Below are 27,653 nucleotides of genomic sequence, written 5' to 3'. Positions count from 1 at the left end.
GATAGTTATCGATTATGTGAAGTCAGAAAGTAACCAAGCTGACATGTTCATAAAGCCTATGTCTGTCAAGAACTTGTGTAGTACATCTACAGGAATGGGGTTGATGTTTAATCCTTAAGTCATGTGATGGACACCCTATCAATGTGAAGATGCTTAACACCTGAATTAGGTTCAAGGTGTATAGATGAAGTCATGGGATGACCAGTTTAGTACTACTACTTATATAAGTTTTCATTTCAATATGTAGATGGTGATAATAGTACCACCACAAGGAGAAAGGTTGAGCAGTAAAGCTCTTAATTAGTCTAATCCTAGGAAATGTAGGGGTGTGTTAAATGTGGTGCACATCGGGGACTAACCTAAGTGAATGTAAGGGGTGTGACAACTGCCGATGAGAACTTATAGGCAAATTCTCAAAACATTAATGAATCCAAGATAAGGTACATGGTCGGTTCAAAAGTCCAAAGTGATTATATGATGGATAGTTCAAAAATTCAACTTATGGGAGGTGGTTGATGGGTCAGTCAGCTACACCAATGAGGAAAGGTTCAAGGAGTCTGACTCTACCCATACTCTGTAGCGCGAATCATTAGACTAAGTATAGGTTCAAGTCAGAAAGACACATACAATGATGCGTCTTATAGTGTCTAATACAGTCATAACACATGTGTCCTTCATGTCATTTGAAACTTGTGGGGGATTATTAGAATTTATATTTATTTTATTATAATTAAGTTTTAAAATGAGGTCTTTCTTTTATATGTTTTATGACTTGTAATGGTGTGGGACCCTTAGGGTCAAGGTAGTGAAAAAGGGTCAATAACACCCTATGGGATCCCTAAAGTCCATTCATGGCCATTACCATGAATGGAGAGGTGGGTAAAGATAACTGATTTGGATTAATTTCATTTATAAAATTAATTCTCAATTCATGCCATAAGTTATTGTCAAATTGAGGTAAATGGTCAATGTCATTATATGGGTGCCCTAAAGTCCATTCATGGTCACTACCACGAATGGGGAGGTGGATTAAGAAATTGATTGGGATTAATTCAATTTATTGAATTAATTTTCAATTCAAGTCCATATGACATTATTCTCTAATTAACTTGCCATTAGTTGGAGGTTACTCTTGGGGAATCCAAGAGGGTGCAAGGGTTGGTTTTGGATTTATATAAATCCAACTAAATACCTTGCAGAGATATACATTAATACATTGACACTCCATATATTTCTACTCTTTGCAACCATACAAGTCTTTCTCTTTCTTCTATTTTCTCTAAGTCTTGTGTAAGGTTAGAGGGGGCTGTTGTGTTATAGCATTTTGCTCATTGAAGGGACTAGAAGAACTGCCTCATCTTTTAATGGGAGGTTGTTTTATCTTGGAGGTAAATGTGCAGAACAACTTTTGACAGTAGAGAACATCAATTACCTTAAAGGTAGTACTACAAGTGTGACTCAACATCAATTCTGTTCGAAACTTCTTCAATTGCTATGGTGGTGATTCAACATCTATTTCAAGCTTTTCTTCATTTCATTTCAATCAAAGATCAATACTACAACATCATAGTAGTTTCTACTGCAAAAGCTTTGTATTACAATTTGTTTTATTTTTGTAAGAAATTGTAATACAATTACCCAACAATTTCATCACATAAACAATAACACACATTAACTGACAAGTACACAAAGTACAAATTGAGTTACACAAGCTCACACAACGAATGGCTTCTTTCTCAATCCTGAAAAATGTACCAGTTCAGCATAACTTGATTCTCATAAGATCACTTGATAGTCCTTTCTCAAATTGATACTTTTTTGTTCAATTCCAAAGTGTTCATAATTTTCAAATGACCTAGTTTTTGTATAGGTGGAAAATTAATTGTTAGAGTCAAGCATGATATTCTTTAAATTATTGGAAATATTAGCTCTTCCAAAAAGCAATCTTATTTTTGTAGGACACTAGAGTTCTCCGTCAATTGCTTAGAATCCAAGTGATGTAATGTAGATGGTCAAATCATTCAAATATTATTCTTTTTTAATAACATAAAAAGATGCTCCATGGTAGTGATCATAGCTCCCAGGACAAGCCCTCGTACGGTAAACGGCTTCCCAATGGGAGATAGTGGGCATACCAAGATTCGAACCCACAGCTAGCCGACTCAAGCACTGATGGGTTGAGGGAATTTTCACCACTAGGCTACCAACCCCATTGTAAATCATTCAAAATATAACTATAATGAAACATTAAATACTCTTCACACAGACATTCGTGCAATATCCACAAAATAGAGACTTAAGAACCTTACTCTCAGTTTTCATGAAAGCAGTTCACAGAAGTTCGTCAAGACCTTTCACATACACTTAATACTAAGTACTATTGTCCATCCGAGAAGGCTTAGTCTGACTTGATTTTTCTTTGTAAGTAAAAATGTCTTCACTAACTCACGGAAATTCATAAACACTAATTTCAAATATAGTTATTAGTCAAACCACATATTTTCTTGGGACTATTCATTTAGGTCTTTAGATGACTTTTACTTGGGCATTTACATATTGTGCCCATCAACATTAGAAATAGGCAAAGGAACTCTTCCAATCGAGCTTTTTCATGCCCAGATATAATTAGGCATGATACATAGTGTGCATGGGGGCAATTGGGGCTTTTCACACTCAACTATGTCTGAGCGTGGGAAACGCTAGAACGACAAGGTTATTTTCTCTATAGAAATATAAAACAAATCTCATGTCTTCAGAGATTCTTCAACTTGATGCAGCTTGAAGTCTTTTGATCGTTCTCTTCCCAAAAGACCATAGTCACATCATAGACATTTGTCAACAATAGTTCTTTCTCCAATCAACATGTTATTTCTTACATCAATAGTTTCACGTCAAGTACTTGGGTTTCATACTTTTCTTGACACATAAACAAAAATGTAAGAATACCCAAACACACTTCACACAAGATTTTCATATACATGAAACACATAATCATCTTAAAACCTTCTATGTTCAAACAATAATTTTACTAAAACTTTGAATCAGAATTTGAGCAACTTTTTTTTTGCTTAATTTAGACTAAAATTTGACTCTATTGAGATGTATGTGAAGTATTATAAGAACCCTAAAAATGATTTTTAAGTCATTGGGATGTAAGGCTCACTAGGTTGAAAATTCATATGAAGTTACATTTTTTTTTTTTCATTTTGTGTCACTTTATATATATATATATATATATAATATAAATTTCTAATTTTCAATGAAGGTAACAAAAATTAAAAAGAAAAAAAAATGCTTATATCTGGAATCAATCACATACCTGTGTGTTTGAATCAAGGTTATTAAACTTGGAATCAGTCTGGCAGCTACATTTGGCCTGAACCTTAGAAATGCAATGGAAATCAACCATCGAAACAGTGAAAATCAGGATTTCCCCTAGCGGATCCATTCTTGAAGCTGTGGTTATCATACATTTTATGTATGCCCTCTTGATTGATCTCATAGAAAAAAATCAATGCTATGTTTTTTCTCATGATAATGAATTTTATTTGCATTGAAACTTGACATATGAGTAAGACATGGTTTGACTTATCAAAAAATAAAAAGAGTAAGGGAACGGTTTGAGATCTTGAGTAGATTGAATCAAGATCAAGATTGGTATCAAATCCAATCCAGCTTGGATTAGTCACAAAACTATTTTGTCAATAAAGATTTCGATTTTTTGAGTGTATTTTAGCAAAAATATCCTTGGTCCATACCATTTCCTACACTTAACCGATTTGATATCAGTATCAGCCATGGATTGGTCAACCAAGACCAATACCTTCTTAAACCATGGAGTAGAGCATACTAGGTTCTACTTTGTCCAAAAAATTGAGTCCACATCTTCTGCAGCGAGTGGTGAGGTGCAATGAGCAACGGACGACTGAAAATATCTGAACACATGTCCCAAGGGACTCTTAGCCATTCGATGCTCATTGCACCAAAGCAACAATTGCAACGATTTTCACACCGAAAAATTTGACCCAATCCCATCTGCCAAATGACAGAATTAGACACCCGACCAAGGCTCAATTACTTTGACCGGCTGACCAGAAACGTTTTCCGTTAACTTTTGCCTTGTCTTGCTCGTGTCCCGCTCCCGCCAAAGAAGAGGAACGAAGCAATCTCTCTCTCTCTCTCTCTCTCTCTCTGCGACAATGGCTTCTTCAAGCGGATGGATGGAGAACATGGCTTCGATTGCTTCTCGCATCTATTTTTTCCTCATAATCCTTCAGATACCTCTCTTCAGGTGAGTCTCACCGTCTCTCATTTTCTTGTTTGTCTCAATGGTGAAATGATTTAATCTACAAACCATAGAACCAAATTACGGTCTGTTCTTGGATCTGGATCTGTTTTCTCTTAGAATTGTTGCAGTCTCGAGATCTTCATTTGGGGAATTAATTAACTCAAATGTTCTACGATGTGGTTATGCTTTTCGGAGTTTGGAATTCTTACATATTCTGCCTATTGATACTTAGAAAACACATCCACGCTTCTCAAAAGATATGGGTATTTCGAATCTAGTTAATACAAAAGTAACAAACTCAATGCGTTTCTGTGCTATATTAAGTTTTATCCTTTCTTGGAAGAAAAAGGAAGGGAAAATCAATTTGTATCCTTCATCGTAAGAGTTCCAAAAATGTTGATCTTTGAGTCATCCAACACTAGCATTGCAATCCTTCTCCTGGGAGCAGCTGCAGAAGCCTCTTGACTTAATTTGGGGGATGCAGATTTTCTTTTTTTGGAATTTCCATTTATACTGTCTCAGTGGATTAGTACAGCATGGACCTCTGAAGGGCCGTTGAAAGCCTGTAGGAAATTGTATCTCTTTGTTTTCCCTTTAAATTTGTAACGATGAGGATTATCAGGGTTATGGGAATTTTTTTGTAAACAAAGAGGTGAGGGAGAAAGCTTATAAACCCTATTCTCCATTGTTAGTGAAGACACTCTTATCTCATCTTATCTCATCGTGGATGTAGACATCTTGCAATCGTGTATATCTTTACATTGTGGTTGTTTGATTACTCTTTCCTTTGTTAAATTTTGTTTTCTGCATCATAGATATGTTTCAAATTCTACATTAAGCTGATCCAAGACTAACTTTCATGATTTACAGTGGAAACCTACTCTACTTCAACTGATTTTAGATTGATCGTAGGCATGGCATGGCCATATAATGTTTCTTGATGAAACAATTACCCAGTTTGCTTCAGTTCTTGGTCCAAGATTTGTGCTTCCTTCACTAACACAAATTTCCACTTTTCTTGACCTTTCTTCGGTTAAATCAAGTGGATCTTAGTGTGATCCATGGTTAATGCAGCCCCTGTTGTAGAAGTTGTTTCCCTGTACAGGCCTTATCCTTGGATCTTTTGCCTCAAAATGATCTTGAGACTGATGAATTGCTATTTGGCCTTGGATTTGGAGTTGATGAACTGATTTTCCTGCTTGTACTTGCCTGTTAATCTAGTCCAATTCAATTCACTTAAATATCCATCCCCGTTTCTCTAGATAGGTAAACTAACAATGAAATTTTGTTCTCTTCAATTCACAGGGTCCCATGTCGATCAGGGATGTGTACCACACCATTAGAGGTGACTTCTTCACAGTTGATAGCAACTGAGATTTGCCCTGCAGTTGTAGTGAAGGCTCTTCTCTACCCTGGTGTTGTTGCTAATGGTATCATCAACAATACGACCATCCCCAAATGGGATAACATACTCAATATCTATAACTTGACAAATGTAAAAGAAGCTTCACCAGAGGTTGACCTCAAGCGCCTTGAGGTTTAATGTCTCAACTTTTCAACCCTTTTCAATTTAAGGAAATCCAAGGAACTAAACAGGGTATGCACTTTTGCATGTAAAGAGCCTGTCCTCTATTTGGTGAACAGAGAGCAAGAAAGGCTTCTAAACAACTCAACTTGAGCATTTTCTCCTTAATTCTGTATCCATCTGTTTTCCAACTTAATGAGATGGATCAAATGGCTGAAACCATCTATTAGCTCATAGAGACATGGTGACCTGTAGCTCCAGATGAGAGTGCCTTGGAGTTCCTCTTTCTATTTTCATTTCAGTTCTTTCATCTCAATTTCCTTTGACTCTCTTGCCAGGTTCTTGCAGGCAGCTACTTCGCTGTGGCAGGAGCTATTGTGGGTTTGATGAAACGAGGAAGGATGAGCATGTTTGGGACACTTCTTGTCATTTGGGGTCTTGTGAAGGAAGGGTTCCTTGGAAAATCTGTTAACACAGATCCTACGAAACCCGTTTACATATACCCAACAATGGTAATTGCTCTGGTTTGTGCACTTGCATCTGTAAAGTATGATTTGAAGAAGATTACCAGCAGTGCACCAGTCCGTCCTATTGCCAAACCTCTGAAAAGCTCTGCAAAGTCAAAGCTGAAATGAGTTGTGTTTGTTACAAAATGTATCATCTTTCCTGGGAAGCAATTTTTTTAAGTTGAAGTCCCTTGTTTTGAGACTCAGGTGGCATAAAGCAAACAGTGTCCGAAAATTATCTCATGTTTTTCTGTAAAACCAAGCATTAGCAAAGAAATTGGACTTCATTTTTATTACTATAGGGTAGGCAGGACTAAATTCTAAGAGTCTGCGTTACAACCAAATGTTTTCAATACAAAATTTGAGGTTTATGATGAAAACTGATAGGCTTTAGTGTTTCAATCTTGTCAGAACTTATATACCATCTGCTCTGTGTATCCAAGTTCTTTTAGTAGACCTGAGACCTGCACATATAGGAGATATCGAATAAGTATATGTAAAACAGATCTCCAGTAACAAAGAATCAACACAGGAAAAAGCATAAAACGTTCTCATATACCTCCCCTTGTGAACGATCTTTAGCTTTGTCTCCAGAGATGTGTTTCATCATTCCAGGGGGACCACATACCTAGAAGGATGAGTAGCAAAAATAGTTGCAGGATGTAGATTGAATTCTCAATGAAGTGTACAATGCAAGGTCAGGGTTTCTGCCTCTGGTCCACTTTTTTATACATAAATATTTACAAACTAATTATAACTTCAAATATAGGCTTTGTGGTTTGATATATGTCCATGTAATCCTGTATACCTCACTTGCAAATGGTCCAGTTGAATAGGATGCCATCATTTTTTTCTTCCTTTTCTTTTTGGGGTAGATTAGGATGTCACCAATAAATTCATGAAATCAAAGTAAAAAACATAATATCTTATTAAACGCAAAAGTATCACAAAACACCTGTTCAGCCAGGGCAGGCTACACGGGCAGCTGTAATTTAGCCATACAAGGATCCTTGTGGCCAATCCGATCCATTGGTTTAATAGATCACCATATTGATTGGTCACATGTCAAATTTCATGATATAAGTCAATCATACAACTCGCCTTGTATTAGACTTCGTATATTTTGAACCGTCGAATGATCATGCTTCTTCTCATTCTTATTTTGACTTTTTAGCCAAAGCTGTGACCATGACTTTTGCCATATGTAAGACTCCATTTAGGATGAAATATTACACATGATGCGGTTTGATGGAACCTACCTGAGGCTAAAATGTGGGCAGCAAATATGCTGCCACATGGCAGTTATAACTAGCCTGTGTAGTCTCCCCAATTGAACAGGTGTTCAGCTATCACCTTTCCTTAAAAAGTAATGGTTATAAAAAAACAAAAAAAAGCAGCCAATATTGGATGCAGCAATTTTTTAGTACAATTAAGACGGAGTGCTCCTTTGAAATGGCTATGATGCTAAAGATTGATGAATTAGTGAAAAGCCGCTAAGTTTGGAGCACATAAAGTGAACAATACTACTTACAAGGATCAATGTGTCTTCACCAGGACCAGGCAAGCCCTTCACAGCCATATCTTTTGAAATGTACCCTTTACCTCCTCTCCAATTCTTCGAAGGATTATCTACTGTGTAAAATACCTGGTATTTCCAGAAAACAAATTAATTCTTTGTTTAAAACAATACAAACAACTCCAGGACTGAAAACCACAAATACTACCTTCAAATTAGGATGGCTTGTTGAAAGAATGTCAAGTTTTCCTTTGAGTAGTATGTCATCTGGGGATATGTTAGCATAAATCAGAGATACCTGAAGAATAAAAAGCCCTCCCACTTAGAATCATACTACTCATGCAGCACACCAGGCATTTTTATCGTGAAACTCAATGAATGATTGCAATCATCAACTCTACAAACTATTAAGCAGGATGAGGGCCAAACTTCTACAGAAAAGCCTGAAAATGTAGACATATTATATTGAACAGTAATAATCATCAAAGAAGATCTTTTGATATGGAAGGTCACCAATAAATGCATGTGAAATCAACCACCAAACAGCCAAATTAATATGGATCTACTGTTGAACTGACTAGAATAAATTTTCTTAGCCAATCTGGCAACGGACATGAAGAAATTATTGGGCCTCTAGATAAAAAAACGACAGATCCTCAACTCAACAAAGGCTTCTCAAATCTCAAGTCAGCCACATGAATCACATTTCAGAATTCAGATCTGTTTAGGACCATTTCTTATGTTGAACTGAGACATGGCTGTACTTTAGTTGCCGTAGAAGGAAGAGGGATTGGTCATAAAACAGAGTAGTTCAGATGGATCCCAATCAGGATTGGCCAAACAAACAGTAGATTTTTGCCTGGATTCGGATCTTAATCAGGATTGGGTGATTCAGATAAGAAACTTTGTTTGAACCTCCCAATGAGATTGGAGTTCCACAGGTGAATTGTGAAATGAGCACCTGTGTACAACTCCATTGAGTGTAAGGTCTGTCAACTGCCAAGTTAAGAGTATGCCATAAAATAGTATAAATATCCCTAAAATTACCCTGAAATGATCAACAATAAGCACCATCCTTATTTACACCCTCTTTATAGCAAATTAAGAGGCTTACCTGTGTGTTGTCATCAGTATTCTTTAAAATAGCATCAATTATCTGCAGCATTGGTGTAATGCCAGTACCACCTGCAATCTGTGATAAAAGAATATCTCTAAGCATTAAATGGACATGCCCATTAATTTTAATGTTTTTCAGTTGGTATCTGTATACCTATATCCTAGTTTGGTAACAGGGCTCCAAAATCTGCCACATTGAGACTTAGATGGCCCCAAAGAAAAGGTTCACCTATAGCCAACTTCACCCTCTAATCAGCTGGTAAGTTTCAGCTCAAATGCAGTTTGCCATGCAGAAGGATAAAGCTTTGGAAAATGGATGTTAAGTCAACAATTTGAAATTGGAAAAGGTTTTAATGGCTGATAAACAAGGAGAACTTCCTACATGATAGGCCATACAGTAGAAGTTGCCCACAAATGTTAACAAGTGGCAAATCTAGAAGGCTCCCCTATCTATCCAACAGTATGAATAGCCAAATCATCCATCCATGTGGCTTAAATAAATGGTCCACTAGGTCAATGTTGGCTAAGTGGTCATTAGTGAACCAGGTGACCGGACTCAACTGGAGGGGTGATGTAGCCATTCCAGCTATCGGCAATTTCTGGCCCATCTCAACTTAGTCAACTATATCATCAATCATGTGATTGAGTTTTCCCCTTGCGGTACCTGTCAGAGAATTTGTCAGAGAGTTTACTTTTTTTCTGATAAGAAACAGTCCACCAAGGGCGATTAATTTTAACCACAAAAAAAATCTAGAAAAAGGAGGGCTATTAGCTACATAGAGAACTGCATTTAGGCTGAAACTGCACTATAAGAGGGTAAGTAATATGTCAAAATTCGGGTGCCAACTAAGCTACCATATGGCTAATATGTATAAATATTGATTTAAAATGTTCACTCTTTTTCAACAGTCTTCTATACTTTACAAGGAGAAAGTAATATTCAAGCAAGCTACTATGTTATTGATAGAAATAGTTATAGCAATATCCATAGCTATTGTAATTGAACAATTTTTTCTAGTGCAAACTACTTTCTAACCGATACTAACATTAACGGTACTGACTTCTATTTCTGGCCCACCTATAATTATTCTCTCTTTTGTTTTTTCCCTTCAATTTTCTGTCTCTTTGTGAGCACCATCAATCTGGTTTGAAGCATTTAAATGTAATCACCAAGGTGCTGGGTACCAAACTAAGTACAAAACCATCTTATTTCTAGAACATGCGGTGCATGTATTACAAGCATAGACTTTGCACACAAGGCAGACATGAGGAAGAAGGAATGAATTCACATATCACCTTTACTATATATTGCAAGTCATGACTTTATTAAGAGGTTCCCTGCAATTCATTGTGCTTGTCCCTTTGCTCAAGAGGTTTCAAAACAATTATAGGGGATAACGAGTTGGGTTATGTTGGACATGTAGGGATCCAAGGATGTTTCGGTAAGCTGGCATTTTTTTTTTTTTGTTGGCATGCGAAAGCAAGGTAATTCTAGTTTACCAGTACCAGGAGTGAGTTTTGGCCTGTTGGGCTGGAATGAAGGTAAATTTTTGAGAGACAGGTGGAACCAGCCTATAAGGAAGCCCAAGAGCTGAGTGGTTACGTGACCATAGATCGGCATGGTCACATGCATTACAGTTATCGTAGAAATTCAAAGTTGGCAGAACATTTTTTGTGGCTTTGTGAACATAGATAGGCGCATTCATATGTTTACCATTATCTTGGCCAGTTGTTCTGGAATGAAATACCAACTTTTTGAGAATCAGTTGGTACCCAACCATAAGGCAGGTCAAGAGCCGAGTAATCACTATGATTTTAGGCCTTGCAATGTGATATGTAGTACATGATTGGAAAAACATTTTGTGTGGTTGTGACCATAGATTGGCATAGTTACATATCCACACACAACCCCCCCCCACACCAAAAAAAAAAAGTGATACTGTATTATCACATATGGGATAATTCTAAAGATTCAAGAAGATACCACCAAAAATAACTAATGGAAGAGAATTAAAGAAATTCCTTTTTCTCAAGCCACTTAAAGTTTTTCTTTTAAGAGTGTCATCATAGATCAGATTTTAGTTTCCTCAGATCAGGTTTGACTTTAATTCTAAAAAGTTTGGTTTCTGCTGTACTGTGGTTCCCAACTCCCCTACATATGCTTACCATGCATAGCAAAGAAAATGGAGTCAATGGACTCTTCCCATCCTCCCACGCTAAGCAGTAATGTGTGCTGTCAAGGTTAAGAGTTATCACCTTTTGCTCTTTTTTTAAAGATTTCTCTCTCTCTCTCTCTCTCTCTCTCTCTCTCTCTCTTCTCTCTTCCTTTCCTTTAGCCTTTGAATGATGAAACTTAGAAAATTGGTCTTACGTTCACAGATGCCAGTACCTTACCATGCCAATGTTTTTCTTCATGTTTGGAGTGTATCTGAGTTTTTCAATTGGCCTGCCAATAAAATGTCCATAAAATAGTAAGAAAAATAAAAAAAGAAAGTAGCTTTTCAGCTGAGAACAGTACATAGGAGGAGGGATACCCTTTGACTTCTAATAAATCGCCTGGTTTTAAACTTGCTAGATGCTGACTCATTTTTCCTTCAGGATAAATCTGCACCAGTTTATAGAACAAAAGCACTTCAAGAAACACAGATTAGGAGGGGTTGCTCTCTGAAGCAAGAGCACTGATACATAGGTGTAAAGAGAACTGGAGAGTAATAGATGATAAATTCCCATTGACAATGGCATACCTTAATCAATAAATCAAAATATCCCTTCGCATCTGGATCTGATATAGGTGTATACCTGAATATAAGTTATATATAAGAAAATCTAAGCAATTCCATGTTCCTTGGAGGAAAAACTAATTGATCGGTAAAATAAAAGAATACAATAGCATGTGACTGCATGCACAGGGAAATTTATGTAAAGTTCCCACTCCATACATTTTAAACTAAAGGACCACAATAAGATTATATGACTACTCATACAATCTCTTGATTACGTAGTCAAACACCTATAATTAAATAAAAGAGATGTTATATTACTACCATATTAGAACCAAAGTATTAACTAAATAACTGATTAAAAGAAGTACCACTGTTCACTTCCCTCAAGGAATAAACCTACTTTGACTTTGAGTCTTTGACTCTTGAACCCTTATAAGCCCCAATAACAAAGCTAACTTGTCATGGTTTGGTTCCGCTTGGTTTTATATCCGGTTCATTTCTAATCAACAGATGGCAACATCATCAGGCAAGCAGGTGTAGTGGGTTAGTAATTTTGTGAGAGGTGATCTGAAACCAAGGTCGGTGGCAACAGACACACAGACATATTCACATCGAGCATGTTATGATTTGAACAGAAGACTTACGGGCGAATCACATATTTTGTTTTTCCTCCATCATCTTGTCCTTGCGGGGCCCTGCAGTAACAAGAAAGTATTAAATATGATCAGACAATTCAAGAGATTTCAATCATATAGGCCATCTTTTTGCTATAGAAGTAACCACTTAAAGGGACCATAATCATTGCAAAAGCTCCTTCCATTAAAAGACAAAGTGGTTGATATGCCATGTGTTATACCTTGTTATAATGCAGGAAGCAATATCCAGGCCCAACTTAGAAGTGGGATCAAATGAAAACCTGTAATAATGTGAAAGATCAGTCAGGATCACAAATGTTGTTTGGAAAAGTTCAGATGATTAGGATGAAGGAACTACAGAAGTCAGAGATGTTAGAATTCAGAACAACTGATACACAATAATCAATAGGACCTGTGACCATTTAAGTTAATTCATGGCAAGGAAGCAAATACTGAACAGATAATTGGATTAAACAAGATCAAATCAGCCAGATTAAAGAACATGATCCATTGACTATTTGACCAAACTCCAAAGAACTTTACATTAAAAGCCAAGATTGATGTGGATAGGGATGTCAAAAGGAAGACTCGAACTGACCAAACCATGGTTCAGTTCTGTCCCAAGTCTGGACGTGGTTTAGTCCCGTCAAGCCAGCCTTGTTGGCCCCAATTTTGCACCAATGCTGGTCCAGTCCTGCAGCCATTGAACCAGCATAGCCCCTTGAATAATGCATAGCTTACTCCTCTAAGTGGTCTTCCAGAAGAGCCCAAGCAGCCATCAATCCAGCCTGTCAAGCAGCATCCATAACTGGTGTTAATGTTCACGTGAACAGTATTTTTCTCAGCAAGTTTTGGTCTTCAAAAGGATCTTCTAGAAGCTATACAACTGTCCCTTATTCAGCTCTAAGAGAAGATCTCCAGCAGCCATTGATTTGATCCAGCTAGCATAATATTTAGTTTCTATTTTTGTGTCCAAGTTAGTTTCCTTTTTGGTTAAGCAATAAGTTATTAGTTTCAAATTTTGTTAAGCTTGGTTAGCAAGTTACACAAATAAGAAAGTCTTATTTTAGTCAATTAGTTTCCTTTTGTTATTTCTTTGTGTTCAAGTTTTGTAAGGCTATTTAAAGTCCATTGATCATAATAAAAAAAGAAAATTGAAGTTTATGAAAATTGAGTGTTTACTCATGGCTAAGATAGCTATTACCTTGAGGGGTGAGATACCCAAAACCTGAGGGGTGAGATGCCCATTCACTAATTCTTCTTCCCCCTTCTCAACCCCTCCATTGATTCTCTTTATTTTCTTTCTTTTCCTTTTTATTTGCTTGCTGTGAGAGAGTGTTTGAGTAATCAAAACAAGCTTGTTGAAGTTTAGAAGCTCCATTAAAAGATCAGTTTGAAGACCATTCAAGGCCTATAGCTGCTGCTACTCCAGAACTTCCATAAAATTTTCTTTTTCATTTGTCAAGCATAACTTTCCAGCCAGCCATAAGTTGAGGCTCATTTTTTTAAGGAAACATATACACCGTACAAGGGATCTTCAATCCAATTTTGAGGATCATCTGAAGCCAAGAACCCTAGTTTCAGAATAGTGGTCAAAAGTTTCCTAATTCATGTCAACAACATAACTCTCAATTCAACCATTGGAATTTGCTCTTCTTTTGAGGGTTTGTTGACTGATCTAAGACCTTCATCTACTCTAAGTTTTAGCTCCATCTAAGCTATGGTTTGTGAGATCTCATATTTCTCCCTATTCAGCCAGATTTTTCAGATCTTTCCTGGGATTAGGATCACTTGTGGTTCTAGTTCTTACATTAAAGATCCACAGAACCACTAAAATTAACTTTTTTCTTTTCAAGCATCTTCCAGGATTTTTGACAAAAACATCACATAAAACAAAATACAGATCCAACCACACAAATCTCGATTCAAACTTCATCTAAAATCAAGAGCTATTACATGATCTCACAAACCAGACTGGAGCAGTTTGACTGCATCACTACTGATGTCAATCTTATGAACTGATGGCACCTGGAATTTCTTATGCCTCCCTAAGTTGCCCAAAGTTGTTTAAGGTCTTCCTTAAGATCAAAAAGCACTTCCATGCTAAGTGTTTTCCAAGTGAATGTGCTATATGGTCTTTAGGAAAAGAAGAATGGACAAGGGAAATGTGAGAGCATCTTACCAGAGATACTATAATTTATGAGAATACACAGACCAAAACTCTACTGCATAGGGACATAAATATCCAGAACACTATTGGAAATGGGTTGAATACTTCCTTCTGGCTTGATAATTGGCATCTAGCCGGTGTGCTCTCCCTGATTGTGGGCCATAGATAGGTCTATTCCTCTGGCATCACTAGATCTGCCTCTGTCTCCTCAATCATCTCTAATGGTTGCTGGACCAACCCCAAAATTCCCTCTCTATCCTGCTAATAACACTCGACCTCCCTGCTCTGATACCATGTTCACTACCGTTTCACCTAGAAACTCAGACCGTTAAGGAAGGGCAGCATCAATGTATACATTAACATTGTTGATCTCACGCCTCTATTTCTCTTCCATTGTCTTTTGAGAAGCAGGGTATAAAGGTTTAATGGTTTTTTTTTTTCCTTTTTCTCAATGGCTTCAACCAATTCATTTTTAATTGGTAACGAGAAGGGTGTCTAAAATTGCTCCTCTACATAACTAGATCCACCAAACCTCTTGAATCAATAACATTCTCTTCATTGGTTGTTTTGATGTCACACAAAACTCGTATTTAATGCATTCAATATAAGAAAAAATGGTTTCAAAGTAATCCAAGAAGAGGTCCCCTCACTACGAAGTAATAAACATATCCAGAATATATATATATATATATATATATTGATAAGTAAAAAAAAGAAGCACCCACATACAGTTAAGGTGTTAAATACGTAATTACAAGACTACCATAATTATGCCAGAACCAAGCTATCTAACCTGCATTGCTAGTCTCAAGCCTCGGAGCACTACATTTAGCAGGCAACCAATCCTTTGACATGTATATTGATTCACTTAATAGAACGTGATGTTGGAACATAATTCATGTACCAAAAGCCATATTTCTGGAAAGCAGCTTGCAAGACAATTGGTAACAGACAGAAAAAAATCAACTCAATACAACACTCATAGCCCAGTCATAACAACTTTAGGTCAGAAATCTCAGTCAGTCATTTCACTCTATTCATTAGCACTCATGTATATTCTCACCATTTTATTTTAGAGTCAATTTTTGCCTTCCCTCTTCCTTTACCCTTCTTACAAACTTGACTCAAAATAAAGTGGAGATCGATGGGAGAAAGTAAGGTTCATTAAATATCTTAGAAAAAGTCCCAATGTAAGTCCTTCGAAATGTAAAGACCATTAAGTCTAGAATAAAGCCCCAATGAGTCTAGAACTCTCCTAGACACTCTATAAAAGGAGCAGCTTGTAAACATTTCGAAAAAAAAAAATGTTAAGAATTTCAATGAAATTGAGTTTATACAATTCTTTTGTGAGAAACAAAGCTACAGTGAGATTTTGTTCCTGGTGAGATGCTAGGGTGGTAGGTGATATAGTAGTTAAGATTGCTCTAATACTATGTGACAAAACTGTGCTTCTCACCTCTTCATCCCCCCGCCAAATTAGGTTATTATTCAGGTGCTTCATCGCTTATGACCGGTAAGTCTAATGTATTTTCTTCATTCCAAAAATCCTGTCATCCATCTCAAGTTGTTTCTGTTGATCGATCCTCTTCCAAAGTTTCTGGACATGGTGTGGTTTTTCCTCTTCCTTCTCATTAGATTTTATACTTCACCTGCCATAGTTACCTTTAAATCTTCTTTGTGTAACATAACTTACCAAGACACTAAATTGTTCTGTTATTTTTTATTCATCTTACTGCGTCTTTAAGGATCTCAAAGACAAAGAAGCTAATAAGGGTGGCTTGAGAAGGATGGTTTATAATACTTTGATGGCGGTGGCTCCACTACAGCTGCATCTGCTACTTCTAGTGGTGTTTCTCCTCTTCATTGGCATTATCATTTGGAGCATTTGTCATTATCAAAGCTTTAACAAATGGATCCCAGTTGCAAACCTATTTCTACTCTTGAGAGTGAGGCATGTGAACTTGGCAAGCATCATCGCATTACTTTTCCCTCTCAGTGATATTTTGAGGAGATGGCCTTTGTTCTCTTTGGTCCATTATGATATTTGGGGACCGTATTGTATTAAGGATCAATCTGGCTTTCCCCTTTTGTTGCTTTTGTAGACGACCATTCTCAGCTGGCATGGCTCTATATGCTAATGGATCGGACTGAATCTATTCAATCTTTATACACTTTTATAATAAAATAAAAACTCAGTTTGGTGTGTTTTTAATTTAATTTAATATATATATTATGTTTTTTCATTTTGAAAATGCTCTTGAGTATACTCAACAAGAAGTTTCATCTTTTTTGCTTTGAGCATGGTATGATACATCAGTTGTCCACATTGTCCTCAATAGAATGGCATTGCTGAACGAAACCGACAGTAGTTAGAAGTTGCTCGATCTTTAATGCTTCATATGGATGTTCCAATTATTTACTGGGGAGATGTTGTGTTAAACTGCTTGTTCTCTTAGCAATCGTAAGCCATCTTCAGTTCTTCAAAATCAATCACTATTTTCTATACTTTTCCCAAATTCTTCTTTGTTTCCTTTACCATCACGAGTTTTTGGTTGCTCTTGTTTTATTTATTTTCTTACCCTGGCCCTGGTGTCGATAAATTATCATCTTTGTATGGTTAATTGTGTTGTTTGGGATATTCTCGTGCCAAAAAAGGTTACAGGAGTTACGATCCTATTAGTCGACAATGATTAACCAGGATGTCACCTTTTTTTTTAAATACTCCATATTTTTCTACTTGAACTCTTATCTTGGAATTGGAGGTCTCCCGTTTTCCACCTAATCCTGGCATGGTTCCTCTTGAAGATTCTTCTGTTCCGTATCAGTCTACACCACTACAAGTGTATAGGGGTTGTTCTAAGCCAGCTCCACCCACTACTCCACCTTCTCTACCGTCATCTACACAATCTGCTTGTTTGTCTGGGAACCTTCTCTGTTCAATAATTGTCCTGTTGCTCTTTGAAAAGGTACTCGATCTTGTACTAAAAAATATCTTGTTTCTGGCCCTATTGCTCAATTTTTTTTTTCTCATCTTCCAATTTTTTTTTATTCACAATTTTTCCTAATTTTTACCAGTTCATACAACTAGTAAAATTTATCGGGAACTGCTTTCTCATCTTGTTTGAAGTCAGCTATGGATGTGGAGGTGGATGCACTGCTTAGTCACCAGATAGAGCAATTGATTGATCTGCCTCCAGGACATTATAAAGTGTTGTTGGGTGTACACTATTAAGTATAACCTTAATGGTTCTATTGAACGACTTAAAACTCGCTTGGTTGCTAACTATAGTTTCTATGGTGTTTGGGGCGGCCTAAGGTGTAGGAAGGGGCATTGACACAAGGCGATCAAGGCGCCAGCCTAGGCAATAAGGTGACTAGACACCTTGTCAATTATGCTTAGAACTTGGATTTCATGGCACTCATCGGTACAGAAGATTGGTTGGCAAGCTTATTTATCTTATTGTTATCAGACTTGATATTTCATCTTCCATTGGTGTAATTAAAAAAAATTATGGAGAGGCCCAAGTAGACTCACTGGGAGGCAGTCTGTCGTATTTTGAGGTATTTGAAAGGGTTCTCTAGGAAAAGGTCTTATTTATAGACTCATATTAATATTGTTAGCTATTTTGACGTTTATTGAGTTGGTGCTTGTGAGGATTATATGTTTGTTGATGGTAATCTTGGTAAGTGGCGTAGTAAGAAACAAACGATAGTGACTCGGTCTAGGATTGAGGGTGAGTATAGGGTTATGGCTCACACGACAGCTGAATTTCTGTGGCTAAAGTCTCTTATTCAGGAGGTTGGTTTTCCCATTGCTGGGCCTATTGAAATGTTTTGTGATGATCAGAATGCCATTGACATTGCCAGTAATCTGGTCTTTCATTAATGTACAAAGCATATTGAGATTGATTGCTATTTATGTAAGATGTTGTCATAAGGAAACTGATTTCTTCTACTCCTTTTGTTAGCTCTAATAGTAAGCTTGGTGACTTGTTTACTAAAGATCTATTTCGTAATGTATTTCTTCAAGGGTGTTTAAGCTTGGTGACTTGTTTACGGAAGTGTTAAAGAAATAAGTCTACCACAAGGGTATTTTAGTCTTTTTATTTTCTTGTTTTTGAAATTTGTATTTTATTGAACTTAAGTTATTATAAATAAGAAAGGCTACCAGTGCAAGAGTTTAACACACTCTTTTCTCCTAGCCAATAGACCTCTTCCTTATCTCTTCTTCTCCCATCGATCCCCATCTCTCTTCTTACTCTTGTTTTTTCTTATTTGTTTTGTCACAGTAATAATGGGGAGAGATTTAAAAAATGCATAAACCAATGTATTACTACCATGGGAAAAGGCTGGGGCATTCTGCTAGGGTACCCAGCCTGTGTTACTCTCTCCCCTTCCCCTTTGGAAATGACCCACATGTAATGTAGAACTAGGATGGGCAAGGCCAACCTAATCCCAATGCTGCAGGATACTCTCAAAGAACAACCAATATCCAAAATAGAACAACAACAAAAAGCAACTCAAGATTAAAACGGAAAACCAAGTCTATAACAGCAAACCGATTACAGAACTGTTAAGAATCTGTGAACAGAGCTAACAATAGATGATAGGGCCTTAACAAGGACTGTAAGATGCCTAAATCCAGCTGATAACATGATCCAACACCCAAAGAAACCAACAAAAATCAAGGCAGGTGTATTGATTTCAAATCTGGCAGAATAGGTCAATAGAAGACAAAATTGGGGAGATTTCTAATATCTCCCGATTGGCTGGTCAGAATTGGACCAGGTATGGATCGAAGGTAGTAATAGATGGGAGGGAGGTTCAATCCAATTTTCAGCCACAGAGGATGGCTGAAAGTGTTTCAGGCAACAGGGGATCAAACAGAAAGCTAAGAAGATTTCCTGGGCAGAATTGTGGAAGAAGATGAAATCAACTACCTGTAGATTGTTGCAACAACAGTAGATTCTTGACTAATTGAGAGGAGAAGAAGAATGGAAGAGGACCTCTCGGGTAAGAAGATGAAATCAACTACTTGTAGATGGTTGCAGTAGCAGTAGATTCTTGACTAATTGAGAGGAGAAGAAGAAAGGAAGAGGACCTCTCAGGCTTCCCACCGTAGAGAATCAACTGAATCAAACACCAATTCCATCAGCCTTGATCAAACACAAAACAACTCTTCAAGGAGAAGACACAACAACAACCATTAATTTGTTTGTCAAAATCCTTCCAGCTTTAGGAGAGTCCTCTTCTTTATTTATAATGATGGGGGAGAGAATTACAGAACAGAAGGTTCCTTAGAAGGAAACCTTAATTTATTCTCCTAATACAATACTTATTAATTAAAAATTGGAACTACCCGAAATTAGAGACTAGATGAAAAAGGAAACTAACTACTTGACTCAACTAATAACTTAACTCCTAAGAAATAACAAAGACTAACAACTTTAATTGAACCCAACTAAAAAGGAGACTTATGAAAAAGGAAACAAACTAGTTAATCCCGTATTCAACCTTAAAGCCCCTAGTATAGGCCCATAAAAGTGGCCTATTACACTCAAATCACATGGGATTAAAGGCCCAACATGTATGAAACTCAACCCTAGGCTTATTCCTAATAATACAGGACCATTTTGGTGATGAATCTGCGTCACCACACCCCTCCCATCCCAGGAAAGCTCGCGGCATGCCCAACCCTCTCCCTACTACTATATAATGGAAAAATGACTCTAATCAGAAAAGACATTAATGATTATGAAATCCAGCCTAGTACAATCATTTTTTGTGCCTTGATGAGCTGGCTGACCTTTAGACTTGATAAGCATAAAACTGAATCGATAGATCAAGTTTGTTACAATCTCAGAAGCTGTAGCTAAACCAGAAAACCAAAAACAAGAATGAAAAGAGAGAGAGCGAAAAGAGAAGAAGAGAGGAAGAAGATGAAGTAACCAAAGGAAATCTCAAGAATGGAGAGCAACCTGAGATTGATTCATCATGAATCTAATCTTAGGTTCTCTTATGAATATATAACATTAGGTCAAGAGGAAAGACAATAAAGCCCCCCACTTACATAAGGAAAAGGCCAAAAAGACCCAAACAAACATAACAAGGACCAAATGGTCCCTGTCGTAGGCGCTAATATTAGCGCCATTCCCTGTTTGGGAATAGCACTAAAATCAACAATCCCCCTCAAGCTGGAGCATATAAATCTCCCATGCTCAGCTTGATACAACTACTGCGGAAGCTAGGAGCAAATAAGGACTTAGTGAACATATCAGCCAACTGATTCTTTGATGAAACAAATGGAGTCTCAATCAGCTTCTTTAGAACAACATCACGAACAAAGTGACAGTCCACCTCTATATGTTTGGTCCCCTCATGGAAGACCGGATTGCTAGCAATATATACAGCAGCTTGGTTGTCACAATGCATCTGCATAGGTTTAGTTACTGGGAATCCCAACTCCAAGAGTAACGAATGCAACCACATCAATTCAGTTGTAGTATGAGTCATAGCTCTGTATTCTGCCTCTACACTAAATCGGGCAACGGTGGTCTGTTTCTTGCTACGCCACGTGATCAAATTACCTCTAACAAAGGTACAATATCCAGTGGTAGATCTCCGATCACTAGCAGAGCCAACCCAATCAGCATCTGAGTAGCCAACAAGATCCATGTGCCAATTAGAATGATATACTAGCCCTTTGCCAAGGGCCCTCTTCAGGTAGTGGAGAACACGAACAACAACGTCTCAATGAGCCTTCTGAGGAGACTGTATGAACTGACTAAGAACTCCAACAGCATAGGAGATATCAGGACGAGTCATAGTAAGGTAAATTAGCTTACCAATTAGACTTCTATATTGGTGTATATCCTGAAGAGGTTCACCATCATCAACACCAAACTTTTGGTGAGGATCCACAGGGATATCAACAAGCTTGGATGTGAGCATCCCAGTATCAGATAGGAGGTCCACTACATACTTCCTTTTGGATAGACTGATCCCTTTCTTACTTCGGATTACCTCAATCCCAAGGAAATAATGAAGTTGGCCTAGATCCTTTGTCTGAAAATGATGCTAGATGAGACTTTTCACTTTAGAAATTCCTATTTCATCATTACTAGTCAGGATGATACCAACAACATACACTACCAACACAAGCAACTTGTCACCCCTGCGGCGAACAAACACAGAGTGATCAGAGTAACACTGAGAAAACCCATAAGTGACTATGGTAGAACTGAACTTATCAAACCATGCCTGAGGAGATTGTTTGAGACCATAGATCGTTTTGTGTAAGCGACACACCAGACCTTTATTCTCCTCCTGAGCAATATACCCGGGAGGTTGCTCCATGCAAACTTCCTCCTGTAGATCACCATACAAGAAGGCATTCTTGATGTCCAACTGAGATAAAGGCCAATCAAAGTTGACAACAAGAGAGATAAGAACGTGAACAGAGTTAAGTCTAGCAACTGGGGAGAAAGTCTCAAAGTAATCAACACCATAAGTCTGACTGTAACCCTTGGCAACCAGGCGAGCCTTCAACCGCTCAACAGAGCCATCAGAGTGATGCTTAACAGTGTATACCCAGCGATATTTCACCAGATCCTTACTAGGAGGTAAATCTACTAGACTTCAGGTACCATGACTTAAGAGAACATCCATTTTTACATCCATGACACCCTTCCATCCAGGGATATAGAGAGCCTTAGAATGAGTACGAGGAACAAGATTAGTAGAAAGAGATAGAGCAAGGCCATGAATAGGGGGTGGAAGGTGAGAGATAGACATAAACTTATCAATAGGATAAACAACCAAGGATTTCTGAGTGCAAGAACGTATACCTTTCCTGTTAGCAATTGGTAAGTCATCAGATGCATCAGAAGCAGGAACTTCACAGAGGAAGGGAGCGATAAAGGATGTGTAGTAGATGGATCAAGAACCTCGCCACTGGACTATCCAAACCTCGCCCTGCGCCGATAAACCTGTAGAGCAGGTGGAACAGGGGCACTGGTACTAGGGGTGTCAGGAATCGGCATAAGGGATGGAATGGGAGGAGGAGAGGTAAATGACCACTCCTTAGTAGGCTGAGACACCTGTGAAGAAAAGAAAGAAGTACCTTCAAAAAATGTCACATTGGCACTTACAAAGTTCCAGTGAATAACAGGGTCATAACACTTGTATCATTTTTGGGTACGAGAGTAGCCCAAAAAAATACATTTAGTAGCCCGTGGAGACAACTTATCCACATGCATGTGAAGATTGTGAACAAAGCACACACACCCAAAAACCCAGGGAATAAGAGAAAAACTAGGTAGAGTAGGATATAAGATAGAGAAGGGAGACCTATTCGACAGAATAGAAGAAGGCATGCGATTAATCAAATGACATGCGGTTAAAACCCCATCATTCCAAAAATGCTTAGGAACATGCATATGTATCATAATAGCCCGAGCTACCTTTAGGAGGTGCCGGTTTTTGCGCTCTGCAACCCCATTTTGTTGTGGGGTATATGCACAACTAGTCTGATTAATCATGCCATGGGTATCACAAAAGTTAGAAATATCATTTTGAGCATATTCTAAAGCATTATCAGAACGAAAAATCTTAATGGAAATGCCAAATTGAGTTTTTATTTCATTATAGAATTTTTGGAACACAGTTAGAAAATCAGATCTGTACTTTAACATGTAAATCCATATGAGGCGAGAATGATCATCTACAAATGTAACAAAATAACGAAAACCAAACCTATTACTAACCCTGCAAGGACCCTATATATCCGAATGAACTAAAGAAAACAACGACGGACTACGAGACACTGATCGAGATGGAAAAGACACCCGATGGTATTTACCCAACTCACAGGCCTCACACTCTAATCTAGAAACATGTAGAAAACTGGGAAACAAAAGCCGTAATCTAGGTAAGGCCAAGTGTCCTAGATGGTAGTGCCATTGGAATGGAGAGACATCCCCAAAAGCAGTAGCAGCAGCAGAAGTGGAGGACAACCACTGTTGAGGTAATACAATCCATCATTTTCACACCCTCTACCAATCGTCTTCCTCGAGTGAAGATCCTGAAAAATACAATAAGAGGGAAAGAAGGTTACTGAGCAATTGAGAGATCTAGTCAATTGACTCACAGAAAGAAGACTTAACAGAAATTTAGGTACATGTAATACAAACGATAAGTGCAATAAAGAAGTAGGAGAAATAGTACCATGTCCAAGGACAGGGGTGGATGTACCATTAGCAAGAATGATAGATGTAGAACTAGTACTGGATGAGAAGGTTTGAAAAAGTGATGACTTACCAGTCATGTGAGCGGAATCACCTAAATCAATGATCCAGGGGGTAGATGTAGTGGAAAGAAGGGTTGATGTACCTACATGCGCAAGGGTAGCAGCGGATGTGGAGGCACCATAGGATGTACTAGAAAAATCCTCAAGAGAATGCAAGCGCCGGAGTAACTAGTTGATGTCATTACGCATACTAGTAGAAGAATCTCTTGAAGCAGGTATAGGTGTAGTAGTCGTTGAAGATACAATATCAATACCATCATCGGACACTGCATGATTGGCTAACTGAGTTGCCCACCCTGGCTTGCCATGCTTGGCCCAGCACGTCTCTACAGTATGGTTAGGTTTACCACAATAAGTACACTGGCGACCGGTGCAATCCGAGGATTGTCCACTAGAACCTCGACCCATAGGACCACGTCCTCCTCCGCAACCGCACCCACTCCCACGGCCACGGTTAGCAAAGAATGCAGAATTAGCTCTGGAAGCCTGATCAAATTTGGATGAGGAGGTGATACGTTGTAGTCGTGAAAAAGCATCATTCAGAGTGGGAACTATATCACCAGCAAGTAGATGGCCCTTTACTGCCTTCAGATCACTGTTCCGACCGGCCAAAAATTTGGCACGAAGAACTCATTCCGCTGAGCCTTTAACTTCTCAATATCAGTAGTCAGAGGCTGGAAGACATTTAGCTCTTCCACCATTCCCTTAAAAGAACTGTAATACTTAGAGAGGGATTTGTCAGATTGACGAAACTGGAAAAGCTTCTCATATATATCATAGATCCGTGTCATGTTCTTCTCTTGGGAGTATGTTTCCTTCAGATCATCCCATACTCCCTTGGCTATAGAATGGAACATAACATTGGCAGTTACATCTGGTTCCATACTGTTTTACAACCAGATCAGAATCAAGGCATTCTCCTTCATCCAATTTTCATACTTAGCATCATCAGGCAAAGGAGCCTCAGAAGTGGTATAACTCAGTTTTCCTTTAGCTAACAAATACACCTTAACAGACTGAGCCCAAAGAAGATAGTTCGAGCCCCCTTTGAGCTTGACAGAGGTGATCTGGACATTGATATTATCCGATGCAGAAGAAGCAATAGTAGAAGCAGTAGTAGGCACAATCCCAGCCATGACAATCAAGTAGAGTGACTAGCAAGCAAGAGTCTGAACATATCCAGATAGGTAGTAATGCAATTCAGATCTGAAACTTGTAAGCATCAATAAAATATATCGGCAACAAGCAAGCATAAGCATCAATAAGCACTATCGGCAGCAAGCACATATATGCATCAAACAACTCATATATGTAGGACAAACTAGATCAATCAATCAAGAACAGCAGCCTCAAACCTGTCCGCCATCATATAGGTAGAGTAAAATAGAAGAAGGAAAGGAGCCGGCTTCAAATCATCAAGCAATCAGCCACTTACTCCAACAGTAAAGGCAAGGTAGATCTTCACAAAGGAAAAATCACTCCATTAGGGATTAGACAATAGCAGTTGCAGCAATGAGTGGCTTCGCACCAAGAAGAAGAACCTCTAAATCGTAACCAGCAGATTTCTTGTCTTCAGAACCCAATTAATTTAACTACAGCAGCTTTGATACCATGTTACTATCTCAGAAGCTGTAGCTAAACCAGAAAACCAGAAACAAGAATGAAAAGAGAGAGAGAGAAAAGAGAAGAAGAGAGGAAGAAGATGAAGTAACCAAAGGAAGTCTCAAGAATGGAGAGCAACCTCAGATTGATTCATTATGAATCTAATCTCAGGTTCTCTTATGAATATATAACATTAGGTCAAGAGGAAAGACAATAAAGCCCCCCACTTACATAAGGAAAAGGCCAAAAAGACCCAAACAAACATAACAAGGACCAAATGGTCCCTGTCGTAGGTGCTAATATTAGCGCTATTCCCTGTTTGGGAATAACACTAAAATCAACAAAGTTGAAAAAGCCATCGGTTCCCAAGTTTTCAAACATAATATGTCGAAATAATGCAGCATAAAAATGCGGGTGAATCTCATGGATGGAAATTGAGAAGTATTATCAGAGGATTAACCTGAATAACTTTGTATTGTGGCTGACCCTTGCAGTATCTTGTAGCTTAAACTCGACCCACTTATCTGGATTGAGTGCTGGAAATGGAACAAAAGCACCAAATGAGATATAATGTAATATCTGGAACATATACAGAAGGTTATCACAAGGCTAAGCGCAAGATAAGAAAGCATGATTTTGGGATTTTTTGGCCTACTAACATGGGGACATTGTTTGGAAGTTGCACACATTTCCTCTTAGTAATCAAATGAATAGAATTTCTTATTTATGGACTTCTAAAAGCATGGTAAACTTTCTAACAGGTCAGCAATATGTGACTGAACCATTTTCATATTCCACCAAGAAAATCAATTTAGACACATTTTACACATGCTGTGAATGTCTAACACTAGAATACCAGATTAGTAGATTCATTTTCAAATGAACAAAATATACAATAAAAGAGAATCTGAAAGGAGGAAAAAACCCACCAACTTTTGCACCACCTTCTTCATCACTGTGATCTAGCTGAACCTGCAATCAAAAGAACTTTCACCTCTCAACATTTAATTAAATAAAAATTAGATGCATATTAAATAGAAGTTGCAGGATAAGAACTATCACATTGGATGTAAATAAAACTAAGATGCAAAGAGGCACCTAAACTTCTCACATCCATGACTTAAAATATAGGAGTAAAAAAAATTCAACATACATTCAGTGGTTAACCAAACTTTTCATGGAATACAAAATCTGATTGGCCAATTTCAATGCACAGATCAAAATTGAATCTTGATAATGATGAAGACTATATAGCGGAACAAATACAGACCAAGAGAACTATATTATTTTCAAGATAAAATATGGCTTTTTATTCTTGGAATCACAAATTTGGCACAATAAGAATTTTCTCAGGGGGTAAGGCTGCTACATTTGCTCCTCCCAGACCCTGCAGTAGCAGGAACTTCGTGCACTGGGTTGCTCTTTTTTTTCTAAGAATTTTCTCAATAACAAGAAGACACTAGTGTAAAAACTACGGAGGTGATCCAATAACTCTGAAAATGGTATAACCATTAGAATACTCTTTTTTTTTTTTTTTTGGGGGGGGGTGTTTTGCATAACTGGCAGAATACTGAACTACAAGTAACAAGAACTTAGTTCATCACTTAATTGTAACCATATACACAATTCAACGACTATTTATGAAACCAAGGAAAATTGGAGCCAAAGAATGATGGGAACATCAAGGTCCAAAATACTCAATAACCGTATGTAAACCCAACCGTTTCCCACATGTTACAGTTGAAGAACGACATTAGTCCTAGTAACCTGCAATTCAGAACAACTTTCACTCATGTGATCGATACAAACACATAAATGTCAAATACAGATCAACCCATTTGTTCTATACTGAAAGGTAAACACATTTCTATTACTAGTAAAGCAAATTTCCCCGAAACCCAGATGAAGATACCACACAAACAACCCAATGAACTCGAACCCGTCGTGTTCAAGAAGTATACAAAGAGAATACTAAATAGGGAGCAGGAATTACCATATTAGGCCAAGAAAAGTAGTAGTAATATGAAATTCCACCAGAAACAGCAGCAATTGCCCCAATTGGAATTCGAAAACCCCCTGAATTCGATTTGGGTTCAGTTCTGAATGCATTGGTTAATGCGACGGGAGCAGCCTTTGCTAATCTTCTTAGGAACAGAGCCATTTCGATCTTTGAAGAAGAGACGAAATGAGCCTTTCGCTGTATAGGCTCCTTTTACTAGTGCTTCTCAGCAGCTTTTTCGGCAATTCTGTTTAGCTTGGGAATCC

General features: G+C 37.8%; 2 protein-coding genes across 2 annotated transcripts; one reads left to right on the top strand and one right to left on the bottom strand.

Moving 5' to 3' along the window:
• Nucleotides 1–4,118: 4,118 nt before the first annotated feature.
• LOC122076500 lies at nt 4,119–6,618 on the top strand. The gene is made up of 3 exons (XM_042641810.1): nt 4,119–4,291; nt 5,594–5,825; nt 6,152–6,618. Exons 1-3 carry the CDS (start codon nt 4,200–4,202, stop codon nt 6,446–6,448), a joined length of 621 nt encoding a protein of 206 aa, XP_042497744.1. The 5' UTR covers nt 4,119–4,199; the 3' UTR covers nt 6,449–6,618.
• Nucleotides 6,585–27,653, bottom strand: LOC122076499 (NADH-cytochrome b5 reductase-like protein). The gene is made up of 13 exons (XM_042641809.1): nt 27,382–27,653; nt 26,318–26,360; nt 25,849–25,924; nt 12,531–12,590; nt 12,319–12,369; nt 11,696–11,750; nt 11,486–11,556; nt 11,346–11,397; nt 8,950–9,027; nt 8,044–8,133; nt 7,851–7,964; nt 6,879–6,947; nt 6,585–6,783 (listed from the first exon to the last, which is right to left on the bottom strand). Exons 1-13 carry the CDS (start codon nt 27,547–27,549, stop codon nt 6,727–6,729), a joined length of 984 nt encoding a protein of 327 aa, XP_042497743.1. The 5' UTR covers nt 27,550–27,653; the 3' UTR covers nt 6,585–6,726.

Source organism: Macadamia integrifolia, chromosome 4 (assembly GCF_013358625.1).
Source record: "Macadamia integrifolia cultivar HAES 741 chromosome 4, SCU_Mint_v3, whole genome shotgun sequence".
Taxonomy (NCBI): domain Eukaryota; kingdom Viridiplantae; phylum Streptophyta; class Magnoliopsida; order Proteales; family Proteaceae; genus Macadamia; species Macadamia integrifolia.
This window is presented reverse-complemented; position numbering and strand designations above follow the sequence as displayed.

Excerpts from the sequence above, each read along its gene's own strand:
- LOC122076500 (XM_042641810.1), top strand. The coding sequence starts at position 4,200 with ATGGCTTCTTCAAGCGGATGGATGGAGAACATGGCTTCGATTGCTTCT. Across the intron at positions 4,292-5,593 it reads CTTCAGATACCTCTCTTCAG|GGTCCCATGTCGATCAGGGA; the intron begins GTGAGTCTCACC and ends TTCAATTCACAG. Across the intron at positions 5,826-6,151 it reads TTGACCTCAAGCGCCTTGAG|GTTCTTGCAGGCAGCTACTT; the intron begins GTTTAATGTCTC and ends CTCTCTTGCCAG.
- LOC122076499 (XM_042641809.1), bottom strand. The coding sequence starts at position 27,549 with ATGGCTCTGTTCCTAAGAAGATTAGCAAAGGCTGCTCCCGTCGCATTA. Across the intron at positions 26,361-27,381 it reads ACTTTTCTTGGCCTAATATG|GTTCAGCTAGATCACAGTGA; the intron begins GTAATTCCTGCT and ends TTTTGATTGCAG. Across the intron at positions 12,591-25,848 it reads CACAATACAAAGTTATTCAG|GTTTTCATTTGATCCCACTT; the intron begins GTTAATCCTCTG and ends ACATTATTACAG.